We start from the raw sequence: 17,500 nt of genomic DNA on the forward strand, positions 1-17,500 counted from the left end.
GAAAACCAAAATATGACACTTTGAAAAATTAGAAGTTCAACTTAATTCCGGAACTAATTTGTTTTCTAAAAAAAATTAAAAACCAATCAAAAATTAAATAAGGGACAAAAAATTTGATAAATTGAAAATAAAACCAAATCTAAAATATAAAAATTAAAAAATAAGAAGTTCAACTTAATTTTCAATCAGAAGAAACTAATTTCTTTCTTAAAAAAACAAATAATTTATAGAATAAAAATAAAAACGAAAACTTAAGTAAAGGAAATAAGAAATAAGTAGCTGCAGACATTTTTAGTCAGACGAAACTAATTCATTTTCTAAAAACATAAAAACTTTTCGAAAAAGTGAAAATAAGACCAAAAATTTATAGAAGAAAAATAATTCTGAAAATCAAATTGAAAAATCTGAAACTACTATAATAAAATTAAAAATTAAGTAGTTAATCCCACTTTTCAGTCAGACAAACTTAATTTTTTTAAAACTTTCTGGAAAATCAAGAAAAAGGTCAAGAAATTTACAGAATAAAAAGAATCGTAAGATAAAATGAAAAAATCTCAAACTAAAACAAGGAGATTAAATAACAAGTAGTTACATCCACTATTTAGTCAGACGAAACTAATTTATTGCCTAAAAACATAAAAAAATTTACAGAAAACCAAAAACAGGACAAAAAATATTTAAGAAATAAAAATAACATGAAATTTCATTATTGGAAAATATGAAATAAGAAGAAATCAATTTTTAGTCAGACGAAACTAATTTAGTTTTGCAGAATATTAAAAAAAGACAAAAAATTGTAAAATAAAAATAAATCGGAAGCAAAAAATAAAAAAATGTTATACTAAAATATAAATAATAAATAACAAGTAAGTAAAGACCCTTTTTGGTCAGACAAAGTTAATTTATCTTCTAAAAAAATGTTAAAAATTACAGAAAACTAAAAATAAGATAAACTATTAAAGAAATAAAAATAAAATGTAAACAAAAATATGGAGATTAATGAATAAGTAGGTAAATCCATTCTAAGTCAGACGAAACTGAGGCTTTTTCTAAAAACAAAAAATCTTTGCGAAAAATTCAAAACAAGACAAAAAATTTATAGAACAAAAATAAATTGGAAACTAAAATAAAAAATCTTAAACTAAAATGAGAAATTTAAAAATAGGTAGCAAACCCAATTTTTAGTCAGACGAAAATAACTTATTTCCCAAAGAAATAAAAACTTTGCGGTAAATTGAAACTGAAAAAAAAAATTTACAGAATAAATATATAAATCTAAAGCTAAAATAAAAAAATCTGTAAGTAAAATAATAAAATTAAATAACAGGTAGTTTAACCCACTTTTTAGTCAGACCAACTTAATTTTCTCGCAAAAGCATAAAAACTTGGGAGAAAATTGAAGACAGGAGAAAAAATTCATAGAATAAAAATAAATGGGAAGATAAAACAATACAAAATCTAAAACTAAAATAAGAAAACTAATTATCAAGTAGTTAACCCCACTATTTAGTCAGACGAAACTAATTTACTTCCTAAAAACATAAAAAATTTACAGAAAATCAAAAACAGGACAAAAAATATTTAAGAAATAAAAATAATATGAAATCTCTTTTAAAAAAAATAAAAAATAAGTAGTGAAACCAATTTTTAGTCAGACGAAACTAATTTTGTTTCTAAAAACAAAAACATTGCAGAATATTAAAAAAAAAATTGTAAAATAAAAATAAATCGGAAGCTACACAGTAAAAAGAAAATCTTATTTTAAGGCACGAAAGCTGCCTTAAATTAAGATGCAACATTTTTAAGACAGTCAATGTTGAATTTACGCACGTTTTTCGTATCCTTTAACATTATAGCAGACAGTGTTGAATTTAAGGCAGCTCTTAAATTAAGATTTACTTTTTACTGTGTAAAATAAAAGACTGTAATACTAAAATATGAAGAAAATATAATAAGTAGGTAAAGACTTTTTTTAGTCAGACCAAGTATATTTATCTCCTTAGAAATTTTAAAAATTACAGAAAATTAAAAATAAGAAAGAATATTAAACAAATAATGATAATAAACAAAAATATAAAAAATTAATGGATAAGTAGGTAAATCCATTTTAAGTCAGACAAAAGTTACACTTTTTCTAAAAACTAAAAATTTGTAGAATAAAAATAAATTGAAAACTAAAATAAAAAATTTTAAACTAGAATGAGAAATTTAAAAAATAAGTAGCTAAACCAACTTGTTAGTCAGTCGAAATTAATTTATTTTCCAAAGAAATATAAACTTTGCGGTAAATTAAAACCAAGAAATAAGATTTATAGAATAAATATAAATCGGAAAGCTAAAATAAAAAAATCTGAAACTAAAATAAGAAATTTAAATAACAAGTAGTTTAACCCACTTTTTAGTCAGACGAACTTAATTTTTTCCCAAAAGCATAAAAACTTTGCGGTAAATTCAAAGCAAAACACAAAATTTATAGAAGAAAAATAAATCAGAGGATAAAACAAAAAAATTTTAAACTAAAATAAGAAAACTAAATAACAAGTAGTTAAACCCACTCTTTAAACAGACAAACTTAGTTTATTTCCCAAAAACATAAAAACTTTTGCGGAAAATTAAAACCTAGAAAAAAGATTAACAGAATAAAAATAAATTTGAAGCTGAAATAAAAAATCTAAAACTAAAATACAAAAAATTAAATAACAAGAAGTTTAACAAACTTTTTATTTAGACGAAACTAATTTATTTCCTAAAGACAAAAACTTAGCCGAGAATTTACAGAAAATCAAAAAAGGGACAGAAAATATCGAAAGAATAAAATTACCATGAAATTTAAAAAAAAAATAGGTAAATAAGTAGTGAAACCATTTTTTTGTCAGACGGAACTAAATTTATCGAAAGAAAAATAATAATAAAATAGAACATAGTATAAAAATTCTTTCCTTTTCAATGATAAAAATAATAATATAATAATAATTTACAGAAATTATTGTGTATTATTGATACACAATAGTGGAAAGTGAATTGAATGAATTGCGATTGGTGTTGAATTGAAACACGATATATATATATTGAATATAGAATGTAGAAAAGCATGCCTGTTGTTAATTGTTTTGTGAGACGTGATGAAACAAATGAGAAAGCTTCATTTCCATTTTCCATACGACAAGCACCAACCGCTCAATATTTGTCACTTTGACAATGAAAGCGTTTGACTTTGCAGGCAGTTGTGTCGCATTAATTAACCGTAATATCCCCCGTAATTATCTCTCCTCTACTCCTCCTCTTCTGGCAATATCACCCAAAAATAATAACGAATTCGCTTCATTTTTATTTCATTAAACCCACTTTCACGATAATTCATTTTAAATCTCTCACACTATCTACTCTACACAAATATTTAAATTTCTCCTCTCATTTATTACATTTCAGTAAAATATATATTTTCTGTCAGAAAAAAAAATTTTCCTAACGGAAAATATTATTTCATATTTTATCCGATATAAATATATTCTTTTAGAGAAAAAAATTTTTATTTAATATTTTACTAAATAAAAAATTATTTTACAGAAAAATATTATTTCATATTTTATTCAAAAGAATTTTTTTTTAGAAAAAACTATTTTTATTTAAAATTCATTAAATTATTAAATAACAATTTTTTTAAAGAAAAATATTTTTATTCAATTTTTTCTAAAATTAAAAATTATTTTCGAGAATTTTTTTTATTTCCCTTTATAACAACAGTACTAAAAATAGAAAATAAATACAAAAATAATTAAACAATACTGAAAATGTTTTTTTCTATTCAAAGTAAAATTTTTATTTTAAAAATTTATTTTCGAATTCATTTTTTCACTATTCTGCTTTTAGAGAAATATTTTATGTTTCCTTTCATGACGAGTGAATTTTAAAAATCGAAAACCTTTCAAAAAGAAAACAAGAAAGGCCAAAATGAAAAATTGGAAAACGAAAGAAAACTCTGCATCCCTCAGGTGCTTGACAACAATCCGGCGAGAGTACATCTGCGAAACGATGCATTATTGCACAATACTTGAATTCTGTATGTCATTCACATTTTTCATCATTTCTTTCCTATATATCTTACTTCATAAATTTTCTTCTATCACAAAATTATTATTCTCTCTCTCTCTCTCTTTTTTCCCTTCTAAAAAATATTTCCATTTCTTATATTGAATATTTTTCCAAAGAAAATTGGAAAAAAAATACTATCAGAAATGTCAGCAAGAAAAAAAAGAAGAAGAAAATGGAATAATAAGATAATGGAAGAAAAAAGAATTATTGAAAATAAAAATTGAAGATGGAAAAAAATCGAAGACAGAAATTCCCATCATTAAGAATGTAAAATATTACAAGACTTTCGATAAGATTCTGAAAATTCTTCAAGTTTTCATATTGCCTGAGGACTTGTTCCATTAGGAATTTTTCACATTTTATCACCTTTTTCTTTTTTTTCTTTCTTTTTCTTTTTTTCGTTAACAGTAGTTTTCAGTAATTCGAAATTCACAGGAAACGCTCGCGGAAATCTCTTCGAACTTCCAACAAATTTTCCGACATTTTCTATTTTGTCGTGAATTTTACTCTAGAATTTTCTAATTGCAAAAAATAGTTTTTATTAAGAATTTATGTGAAAATTTCTCGTTATCATTTTTATTATCTGAAGTATAAAATTTAAAAACGTTATTCTAAATAATAAAATTATTTACTTTTTTACGATTAGCTAGGATTTTGATACTTTCTTTTTAGATTTGTGACACTAAGAGCTAATTTTTTCATATTATTCAGAATTTACACTACTTTAAATCCACTAATAGTTGAAATAAGAAAAAATTCTTGGCAAAAATTTTAATAAAATTCCTCTCAGAAACAATTGAAAAAAAATTTAATAAAATTCGTCTTAAAAACAATGATAAAAATTTTAATCCAAATTCCTTTTAGAAAAATTCAAAAGAATTTAATAAAATTCCTCTTACAAACAATGCTAAAATTTGTAATAAAATTCTTTGAAACAATTCACTTACTTTCAAAAATCTAAATAAATTTTTTGGAAAAATTCAATTAGTTTTACAAATAATGAAATTCTTCGCTAAACTTCAATTATTTTCAATATATCTAATATTTTAATGAAATTACTTAAAAGAATTGTTTCTAAGAATTAAATTAAGATTTATAAGAATTAAATTATTTTTATAAATAATAAAATTCATGCCAAGAATTCAATTATTTTAAAAAATTCAATTATTATTAAATATTTCAATGAAATTCTTCGCAAGAATTCAATTATTTATACAAACAATAAAATTTAATTTTAAAAATTAAAAACAATAAAATTTTTAACAGGACTTTAATTATTTTTGTAACAAAATTTCTCGAAGGAATTCAATTATTTTCTAAAATTTTAATAAAATTCTTCGCATGAATTCAATTATTTCTACAAACAATAAAATTTAATTTTAAAAATTGAAAACAATATAATTTTTAACAGGAATTTAATGATTTTTTTAACAAAATTTTTCGTAGAAATTAAATTATTTTCTACAATTTTAAAAAAATTCTTCGCAAGAATTCAATTATTTCTACACACAATAAAATTTTTGAAAGGAATTCAATTATTTTTTTAACAAAATTTTTCGAAGGAATTCAATTATTTTAAATACAATTTTAATTAAATTTTTTTGAAATAATTCTATTATTCGTTTAGATTTTAATAAAATTCTAGCCAAGAAATCAATTATTTACATAATAATTTTTCGAGAGATTTCAATTGTGTCGATAAATAATTATTTTGAGGCCTTTTAATAAAATTCTCTGCAAAATTTAATTTTTTTCGTAAATAAAAATATTTATTACAGGAATTCAATTATTTCAACAAATAATAAAATTTTTGCCAAAAATTCAATTATTTGTAACAAAATTTCACGAATGAATTCAATTATTTACAAAAATTTTAATAAAATTCTTCGGAAGAATTCAATTATTTCTACAAATAATTATGTTTTTGACAGGCATTCAATTATTTTTAACAAAATTTCTTAGAGGAATTCAATAATTTTCTAAAATCTAAATAAAATTCTTTGAAACAATTCAATTATTTTTATAAATAGTAAAATTTGTCGCAAGAATTCAATTATTTTTAATACAATTTCAATTGTATATCTCGAAAAATGTAATTATTTAAAAAATTTTTTTTTACTATTCTTCGAAAGAAATCAATTATTTTCTAAAGCTTTGATGAAATTCGTTGTAAATATTCAATTTTAAAAAATAATCAATCATTCTATCAATTATTTATTTTTATATATATGTATTTAAATAATTGAATTCTTCTAGAGTTCTCTACTAAGAATTGATTTACAAATGAATTTTAGTTAAAATTTTACTTAATAATTAAATTTAAAAAAATTTAATTTTTGTAAATCTTAATTTGTTATAAAACTGCAAGAATATTTAAACATTTATTTACAAAATTATTAATTTATTATTTTTATAAATTTTCAAGTTGAAGAATTTCTAAATATTGAAGTTTTGAATAATTTTATTTGAAAATTCAAAGAAATTAAAATTATTTAAAATTAAATAAGTATTTCAATATTTTTTTAAACAAAATTCAAAGCAATATTAAATTTTTTCATAATTTAATTTAAAAATTATGAAAAAAAAGAATTAGTCATTTGTTCTCAATTTTTTGTATGAATTTCTTTTTTTTTAGTATTAATTTTGATAATGTCGAGAAAACTGTGATATTAAAGTTATAAATGAATGTGAAAAAGAAATTCTGAGGAATTAACGAATTATGCTAAAATTTCGTTATAAATTAACGTTAAATAAAAATTGAATTGAAAATACAAAAGTTAATTAAAAATCATTGATTTCTGTGATGAAGTTCATGGAGGTGCCTTTCGCAAATGCACCGCCAGTTCAACGAGACTGTTTCTGCTCAAATCGATCACTGCCAATGAACATAAAATCGACTTCGCACATTGTCGAAGTTCATTTTACGATCCTTTCCATGGATGCTCTTGACGACTACAATAATCTCTACTTCGAGGGCGTGTGGGACTTTGAAAAAAGTGCAACCTGCCTGCAGAAACGCAAAGTGAAGGGCCCCTCGGGTGAAATCAAATATCAACCACCATTAGATGAGGACGAGGTGAGAACGAAACATTTGTCACTGTTTTTTTTTTTAATATATAAATCACATTCGAAAAAAGTTACGAATTTTTTATTCAAAATATCAATTTTTTAAAAAGTATAAGTTTCTAAAGAGAAAAAAAATATTCTTTTTAAAAAAATGTACAGTAATTTTCTTCTTTGAAATAGGCAAAAAAAATACGTCAGTTAAGTAAAAAAATTTTATGCTCAACAATTAAAAAAGAAAAAAAATTTCTTAATGAAAACAATAAAATATTTTGTCAAAATTATTTGAACAATAAAATATTTTGTTTACAAATTTTTCTTTTTCAAATTAATGATCAAAAAAGTATACAAAACATTTTTTTTCTACAAAAATATATAAAAATTAAAATAAAAAAATATTATTTTTTCTAAAATGGTTGATTATAAAAATAAATATTTTTTATCAAAAAAAGTAATAAAAAAAGAGAAGAGATGACAGTCTACCTTTTATGAACCACAACAAACAATAGCAAAACCCTATAAATCAATTATTGTCATTCATTACATTATTGTTCGTCTACTAATGATGTAATTAATTATCATCGTCATTTGTTTACAGAGAAATTGTGAAAATCATCCGTGGATGATTGATCCGGGGCCTGAGCAATACCTTTATGTCAAGGCTCATGGAATAATTATGACAAACATAACCAAGTGCGCCACAAATAATCGAATTGTGGTGCATACCGGTGGTAATTTACACGTATCGGTTTGTCCGAAACCGTTAATTGATTCAAAATATCATGTGGTAGAAGTATTCAGCGATGGCTGGGCAGTTAGTAATAATGCCGTTGTTCTTGCGCCAGATCAAAATTTAATTAAACACATTGCTGTTGAATTTATCATTAAGGAGCCGGACACCTATACAGTCACTTGGCTCGAACTCACCCGGAGGTCAGTATATTCAAAATATTTAAAAATATAATAAAAAAATTATTTAACTACACGTTATACATATAATTAAAAATTATTTTTAAAACAAAAAATTTTCAAAATAAAAAAAATGTTTTTAAATCTAATGTTTGTTTACAAAAACATTTTTTTTTTACTTTAGAACTATAGAAAATTTTCGTCATTAAATAATGACGAAATAGTGGAAAAACTACTGAAATATATAAAATGAAAATTTTATATTTAAGTAGTAAAATATTATTTTCGTCAGAAAGTAAAAAAGATTTGAATAAATAAACGAAAATACAAAATTCACAATAAAAATGAAAAATTGAAAAATAAAATTAAAAAAAACTTCTTCACGATTAAGCAATAAATAATTGTACTTAATTTTATTGGTATTAAAATTCTATGCGGAAAAAATTTAAATAAAATTTCTCGAAACAATTAAATTATTTTTACAAATTAAAATAAAATTTTTGACAGGGATTCAATTATTTTTAACAACATTTCGCTAATAAATAAAATTATTTTTAAAAATTTGTGATAAAATTTTTCAAAAGAGTTCAATTATTTTCTAAAATTTCCATAAAATTCTTCGAAACAATTCAATTTTTTTATAAATCCCAACCTTTTTTGAAAGAATTGAATTATTTTCATAAATAATAAAATTCTTCTCAAAAATTCAATTTTTTTAAACACAATTTTAATAAAATTTGTAAAAGGAATTTAATTATTTTTTGGAAATTGTAATAAATTTTTTTTAAAGAATTCAATTATTCTTAAAAGTTTTGATAAAATGTTTTATAATAGTTTAATTATTTTCATAAATAATAAATTTCTTCGCATTAATTCAATTATATTTTCAGAAAAATTTTGATAAAATTTCTTAAAAGAATCCAGTTATTTTGAAAACAGGTAATAAAATTCTAGGAAGAATTCAATTATTTCCAAAAAATTTAAATCAAATTTTTAATAACAATTATTGACATACACGATAGAATTTTAAACTGTTGAAAGATATTCTTTGTAAAATTCAAATTATTTTTAAAATTTTCAAAGAATTTATTCATAAGAATTCAATTATTTTCAAAAATTATAATAAAATTCTTCGCAAGAATACAATTATTTTCAAAATAAGATTCTTGGCGAGAATTCATTAGGTATTTTTAAAACTTTTAAGAAAATTCTTCAAAGCAATTCAATTATTTATTCGAATTTTTTAATAAAATTCTTAGCAAGAATTCAATTATTTTTTTTAATAAAATTCTTCGCAGGAATTCAGTTATTTTCATAAATAATGAAATTCTTTGAGAGAATTCAATTACTTTCAATAAAATTTTAACAATAAAATTTCTCGAAAAAAATTCAATTATTTTTAAAAGTTTAAAAATAATTCCTTGAAAGAATTCAATTATTTTTTTTAATTCAATTCTTCTCAAGACTTCAGTTATTTTCATGAATAATAAAATTCTTGAAGAGAATTCAATTACTTTCAATACAATTTTAATAATAAAATTTTTCGAAGAGATTCAATTATTTATAAAAGTTTTAAAAAAATTCTTCATAAGAATTAAATTATTTTTAAATTTTTTAATAAAATTCTTCACAAGAATTCATTAATAAACAATAAAACTCCTAGATAGAAGTGAATTATTTTCAATACAATTCTAACAAAATTTCTCGAAACGATTCAGTTATTTTTTGTTAAAAATTCTACAAAGGAATTGAATTATTTTCAAACTTTTTAATATTATTCTTCGCAAGAATTCAATTATTTCCATAAACAATAAAATTCTTTAAAAAAATTCAATTATTTTTAACACAATTTTAACAAAATATCTTAAAACGATTCAATTTTTTTTTAAAGTTTAAAAAAAAATTCCTTGAGAGAATTCAATTTCTTTTTTTTAATAAAATTCTTCTCAAGACTTCAGTTATTTTCATAAATAATAAAATTCTTTGAGATAATTCAATTACTTTCAATATAATTTTAATAATAAAATTTCTCGAAAAAATTCGATTATTTTTAAAAGTTTTAAAAAAATTCTTCATAGAAATTCAGTTATTGTTTAATTTTTTAATAAAATTCTTCACAAGAATGCATTAATAAACATAAAAATTCTTACATAGAAGTCAATTATTTTCAATACAATTCTAACGAAATTTCTCGAAACGATTCAATTTTTTTTAAAACTTTAAAAAAAAAATTCCTTGAGAGAATTCAATTATTTTTTTTAATAAAATTCTTCGCTAGAATTCAGTTATTTTTATAAATAATAGAATTCTTTGAGATAATTCAATTACGTTCAATAAAATTTTAATAATAAAATTTCTCGAAAAAATTCAATTATTTTTAAAAGTTTTAAAAAAATTCTTCATAGAAATTCAATTATTTTAAAATTTTTTAATAAAATTCTTCACAAGAATTCATTAATAAACAAAAAAATTCTTAGAGAGAAGTCAATTCATTTCAATACAATTCTAACAAAAATTGTCGAAACGATTCAATTATTTTTTTTTTAAATTCTACAAAGGAATTCAATTATTTTCAAATTTTTTAATAAAATTCTTCTCAAGAATTCAGTTATTTTCATAAATAATAAAATTCTCTGAGAGAATTCAATTATTTTCATAAATAATAAAATTATTTGAAAGAATTCATTTATTTTCAATGCAATTTTAAAAATAAAATTTCTAGAAAGAATTGAATTATTTTTAAAAGTTTTTACAACATTTTTCAAAGAAATCCAATCACTTTGAAATTTTTTAATGAAATTCTTTGCAATGATTTAATTATTGTCAAAAATAATAAAATTATTTAGTCTCACAATAATTTTTTTTTGCATTTTATTAATTATAAACAATTTTTTGTGAGAGATAAAATAAATTTCTCAACTTGAGAACGCCAAGGTCACCACTAGGTGGCGAGGAGTCGGTTTTTATCAACTGAACTGCCATCTGTCGGTGACTGTGGCGTTCGCATGTGGAGAGTAGCGTCTCCATATTGAATCCAAGAACTAATTTAATATTAAATACTTAATAATAAAAGTTTAATAAAAATTTAATATTAAATTAAAAGAAATTTATTTTATGTTTAATTTAATTAATGTAATAAGTGTAGTGACCTATTTATAAAAATAGTAGCTAAATAGTTGTATTGAAAATAGAGTAAAAAAGTATCAATAGTCGCGTGATTCCGAGGCCTACTTCAATATTAAATTATTAAATATTTAATAATAAATGTTTAAATTAAAAAATAAAAACTACTAATTTTTTTTTGTTGTTCTTTTGTCCTGACAGACCGTCGAGATCGTCTCCAATGACTGGTCTACACCTGCGACTGGATTGCGAGCAACGCTGTCCAGAATTGGACGCGTGCATAAATGCATCCCTATGGTGTGATGGTGTAACGCACTGCCCATCGGGCTACGATGAAGCACTGACACATTGTTCGATTCTCTTTCGATTGCCACCACTTCATCTTGGATTGGGCGCACTCGCTGTTGTGTCCATTGTTGGCGTTTTATGTTTCGTCTTTTGGCGAATATGCCGACAGCAAACGAGTCGCTCAATATCACAGCATCGACTCAAAAGTATTTCATCCGAAACGGCAATTATCGACGGTAAAGAAGTGATTTGCTGACAAAACGACAGTTCTGTGCGATACGTTGAAATTGATCGTGTCACCACTGTGTGACGATCGCCATCATCATGTCTTCAATTTTCAGGTCTTCATTTTTTTCCCGTCATCATTCAATAATGAAAATAATAATAATCATTGGCTCTTTGATTTTTTCACTCGAATTTTAGTATTTGATGCAAATATCTAAATAAAAATTACTTGATGCAAAAAAATATTTATTTGATAACAGTAATCGTTTATATAAATCAAATAAATATATATTTAATTTTTTATAATTAATAAATTTATTTAAAATTGAATTAAATAAAATTTCTTTTCCGTTTTCAATTTTCGCCAATGACTGATGACGTGAAAAATATTATGAACTTGAAAATCATCCACGTAACGCACAGAACTGGATTTTTAGAAATTTTCGCAGCACCGCTGCCTGGAAATTTGTAACGACTATTTAAAAGAATTTTTTCTAAATTCATAAATTAACATATTTCCTTTATTAAAAAAAAGAGAAACAAAATTTATTAAATTCTGCAAAAAATTCCTATAAAAATCGTTACAAATTTCATTTTACTATAAAATATAATGTTATAGAAATTAATAATGCTAATGAAATCTAAGTTCCATTTTATAATATAATTATCGAATGCGCGCTCTGGTCTTTAAAAATAGATTAAATTCAAGAAAAATAAAAAAAAAATCTACGTTACTTCGTCCGGTCATATCGTTGCGCTTAAAAAAAAAAACTTGACGATAAAGGGATGCTTATTCACGTAGGTTTAAAAAAAATAAATGAATCTTTGCAGTTCTTCCTAATTTCTTTACATGACAATCATTCATTATTTTCGCTACACAAAAAGTTCGATCTACTTTTGAAAAATTTCTTCCAAAAAAAAAATTATTTCTTCCTTTTTATATATAAATCAAACAGAATTAAAATTCTTTCCAATTCACATCTATAATTGCAATTTTAAAAAAAGAAATTTTTCAACGGAAAAAAAATGTATTCAAAAAAATATTTTTTTTTCCTTTTGCAAAAAATATTTTATTTTCGGTTTAAAAAAATATATTTTTCTCTACTTTTGATTTTCCAGTAATGTGCAAATTTTATTTTCAACTGCTACGCAAAAATACAACACGACGGCAATGAAATAAAATTTGCAATATTTTTATGTCTGTCAATTTATTCCAAACGCACTTTCTTGAAGACAATAAATCCCAATCGAAACATTGCGCTTTCGTCCCGCTTTTCGACAATAAAAAAGAATAACTTCCCCTTTATCGCAAAGTTCAAATAACTCGCTTTCGCTGAGCTGATAAACTGATTGTGTTTCACGTATAAATCATCCGCAACTTCGTACTTGTTAGTTTCTTGTGAAAAAAATAGAATCGAACATTCAATTTCAATTAAAAATTGCGTATCACGGAAAAATTCAATAAACTAAATTTTTATTTGACCAAAAAAATAAAAAAAAAAAAACTCAGAAAAAAATTTGTTTGAAGCAATTTTGGTTGAAAACAAACAAATGCATTTTTATCAAATATTTTTTCGGTTCGACTAAAAATTTTCTTGAAATTTCTAAATTCTTTTTTTAAACGCTTTATTAAACTGAACCAAATTATTTAAACCAAATAAATATTTATTTAGTTTAAACAAACTTTTTTAGAAAATTCCAAAAATAAGATTTATCCAACAAAATAATTGTTTTTATTTTTATTACAGTGAAACCTGTCGAAATGCAACTCGATTTTTCAAATTTTATTACAGTAAAAAATCCTTAAAAAATTGTTTAATAATTTAATTTTCTAATATTTTTCAATATTTCGAAAGTAAATTAAAATAATTCTTGTTGGACAATTATGAATACAAGGACCCTAAAGTTCCGAACGTTCATTTGAACGAAATTTTTTTTTTTAAATATAAGGAACTTTTTTCAATAATCTTATTCAGAATAGTAAATAAAACAAACATCAATCAAAAAATTACAAAAATTTTAATATTCGGGGTGCAAAACAACCCCTATGTAAATACCACATATAGGTAATAATAAGAATTATCCAAATCAAGAGAACTTGTTCAGATATTGGAAAACTAAAAACGCAGAAAATTTTCTAAAATTATAAGCAACTAATCCCACCATGCTAGAACCGGCGCTCACACCCCCAAAACCCACCCCTAATTAAATTACACATATAAGTGCCCCAAATAAAGTGAACTTGTTCGGATATTGGAAAACTAAAAACGCTAAAAAATTTCTAAAATTATAAGCTACTAATCCCACCAGGTTAGAACCGGCGCTCACACCCCCAAAACCCACCCCTAATTAAATAACACATATAAGTGCCCCAAATAAAGTGAACTTGTTCGGATATTGGAAAACTAAAAACGCTAAAAAATTTCTAAAATTATAAGCTACTAATCCCACCAGGTAAGAACCGGCGCTCGCACCCCCAAAACCCACCCCTGATTTAATTACACATATAAGGGCCCCAAAAAAAGAGAACTTGTTCGCATATTGGAAAACTAAAAACGCAATAAATTTTCTAAAATTATAAGCAACTAATCCCACCAGGTTAGAACCGGCGCTCACACCCCCAAAACCCACCCCTAATTAAATTACACATATAAGTGCCCCAAATCAAGGGAACTTGTTCGGATAATGGAAAACTAAAAACGCAATAAATTTTCTAAAATTATAAGCAACTAATCCCACCAGGTTAGAACCGGCGCTCACACCCCCAAAACCCACCCCTAATTAAATTACAGTTTTAAGTGCCCCAAATCAAGGGAACTTGTTCGGATAATGGAAAACTAAAAACGCAATAAATTTTCTAAAATTATAAGCAACTAATCCCACCAGGTTAGAACCGGCGCTCACACCCCCAAAACCCACCCCTAATTAAATTACACTTTTAAGTGCCCCAAATCAAGGGAACTTGTTCGGATAATGGAAAACTAAAAACGCAATAAATTTTCTAAAATTATAAGCAACTAATCCCACCATGCTAGAACCGAAGCTCACACCCCCAAAACCCACCCCTAATTAAATTACACATATAAGTGCCCCAAATAAAGTGAACTTGTTCGGATATTGGAAAACTAAAAACGCTAAAAAATTTCTAAAATTATCAGCAACTAATCCCACCAGGTTATAACCGTCGCGCGCACCCCCAAAGCCTACCCTTAAATTTAAAAATTAATTTTTAAGTGAAAGATTAGTGCAATAAATTTTAGCTTATTGAATAAAATTCCTAAATTTTTATATAAAATTGATAGGGGAGAGTAGGCTACATTGAACTAGCGTCAACAGTGAACCATTTCAATTTTCTGAGAAATGACTGAGTGAAATTTTTTCTTATTTAATATATAAGTTAGTTTTACCAAAACAAACTATGTCCAAAAATTTCGGGCACGTAGGTTTATTATTTATAAAGAAAAACTAAAAAAACTGTTTTTCACGTACAAAACAAAAAATTTTGTGGAAATATAATCAAGTTTTTTTTTTAAATAGGAAGTTTGAAAAATTAGTAACTTGTGATTTATTTCGCTTTGGGTGTCAACTTCAATATTCCGATGTGATAAAGAATTTTAACTCTTACATAAATTTATTATAAACAATTTTTGTTGTGAATGTCATGTGAATACAGTAAGTGCGGCATCATTGAACCACCCGAAAAAGCAAAGAATTTTCAATGTTAAGAGTTGTAAAGTTGTCTGCTCTACTAATTAGTAAGAAAAATACTGGAAGACATGCTTTCATCACAATTGTCAACGTGATAAACTTAAACTGTCACTTTTGCTACCTAACCTGACATTGAAATATATTAATCTCCTATATAAACAAATAATAACTATTTAACAATAATTTTCTATTTTTTTGAGTAAAAAATAAGATTTTTTACAATTTGTAAGTGGAAATATTATTTTTGAAGTAAATTGCAGTGTTTTATTAGAGGTGGTTCAATGTAGACACAGATCCTTCAAAATAAGAAAAGTGTAACTTGTTAGAAAAAAATTAGATTTAATTATTTAATGATAATAATTTGTGTCTGTAACGTGTGTATTAAGTAAAGGAGTACTTCAGTTTAATTTTGATACAAAAACCTGATCAAAATTAGTAACATTTAATTAGTTCTTGGACTTTATAAAAAACCCGGTTCAATGTAGCCTACCCTTCCCTATTCTAACTTTTCATTTAAATAAACAGATTTTACAAAATTATTTGCCAAATTAATTTATTAAAAAAAATTTGCCATTATGAATAACAATAATGCCAAATGCAAATAAGTACCGAATATTGACATTACACCATTAAAACAAATACGAGACTTTTGTACATAAGAACATTGTTTAAATATTTACCAGAAGAATAATAAAACAATAAAGAATATTTCAAGATACAGTAAAAAAATGCTTCATATTAATCATAATCAACTCTCTGAATCTGAATCTGAATTAGTACTCTCTAAATCTGAATTAGTAGAAAGTTACTAATGAAATGGTGAAAAGTCGTCCACCAAATGATTTAGTAATATATTACTAACAAAAAACAAATAGTGAATTTTACTAATTGATTAGTAGATTTCTACTAACAATTAGTAGAACTGTTTTATTAATAGTCGATAAAATAGTTTTACTAATTCATTTAGTGAAATGAGTGACTTTTAATTAGTGAATTTCTACTAAAACTTCAGTAAAATTTTACTTAGAATTAGTAATATTCTACTAATTGAAAAGGGGAAAAGTCGTCCATGAAAACTACTAAAAATTAGACAAATTTTACTATTTCTTAGTAGAATTCTACTAATTCAGATTTAGAGAGTAAGATTCTACTAATTCTTAGTAAAATATTACTAATTGAAATGGGGAAAAGTCGTCCACCTAGAATTAGTAGAAAACTACTAATTCAAATAGTCATTACTAATTGAATTAGTAAAAGGATAAATGCAAAAGGTGCAGGTTTGCACATGCGCATATTTAGACGCCATTAGTTCTTACTAAATGAATTAGTAAAATATTTATTCTTAGAAATTTTAACCAATATTTAGAATTAAATATTTTTTAAAGACACATTATTTATTAATATTTACACAAAGAAAATAAAGAATAAATAGATAAAATTAAATATTAAACGAAAATTTAGTTCATTTTAAAACAGATTAAAAAATTATCACAATTACACAGACAACACAATCAAAATTGTATTATTAGCACTTCCATAGTTTTTCAAGAATTAAAAATTTCTCTAAATATCACCAAAATCTAAACGATCTTAGCAGATTTATCACAAGAATTCTTTTCTAGCACTTAACACTTACAAAAAGTATTCAAAATAATACGAGTCACTTGATATACTGTGTACACCACGTTTAATTCTACTATATAATTCATTAGTAAAATTTGATAATTCTACTAATTCATTAGTAAAATATTAACCTACTAATTGAAAAGGTAAAATTTCTACTAATTCAGATTTAGAGAGAAAATTGAGATTTGCATATAATTAAAAAATGACAAAAAAGTGAGGTTACTTTTTGTGAAATGTAAATGAAAACAATAACAACCTAACAAGATGGTTGGTTTTACCAAGAAGCTTGTGTTCATTTTATTAAATTTGTTTAACTTTTAAGTAATCTTTTAAATAATTGAAATCCTGTGAAAATTTTATTATTTATGAAAATAATTGAATTCATGCAACAAATTTTATTACATTTTTTTAAATAATTGAATTGATGTAAGAAAATTGTATTACTTTTAATAATAGTTGAATTCTT

The 17,500-nt window shown here is 23.5% G+C and overlaps 1 protein-coding gene across 1 annotated transcript in view; it reads left to right on the top strand.

Moving 5' to 3' along the window:
• LOC122504349 overlaps positions 1-11,808 on the top strand; it is a 239,149-nt gene extending 227,341 nt beyond the window's left edge. Inside the window, exons 14-16 of the mRNA XM_043615421.1 lie at positions 6,902-7,168; positions 7,754-8,088; positions 11,389-11,808. Of these exons, the coding sequence (XP_043471356.1) occupies positions 6,902-7,168; positions 7,754-8,088; positions 11,389-11,731 (945 nt within the window). The 3' untranslated portion in view covers positions 11,732-11,808. The remainder of the gene's footprint in view (positions 1-6,901; positions 7,169-7,753; positions 8,089-11,388) is intronic.
• Positions 11,809-17,500: the final 5,692 nt, after the last annotated feature.

This window comes from Leptopilina heterotoma, unplaced genomic scaffold (genome assembly GCF_015476425.1).
Source record: "Leptopilina heterotoma isolate Lh14 unplaced genomic scaffold, ASM1547642v1 Lhet_292, whole genome shotgun sequence".
Lineage (NCBI taxonomy): Eukaryota > Metazoa > Arthropoda > Insecta > Hymenoptera > Figitidae > Leptopilina > Leptopilina heterotoma.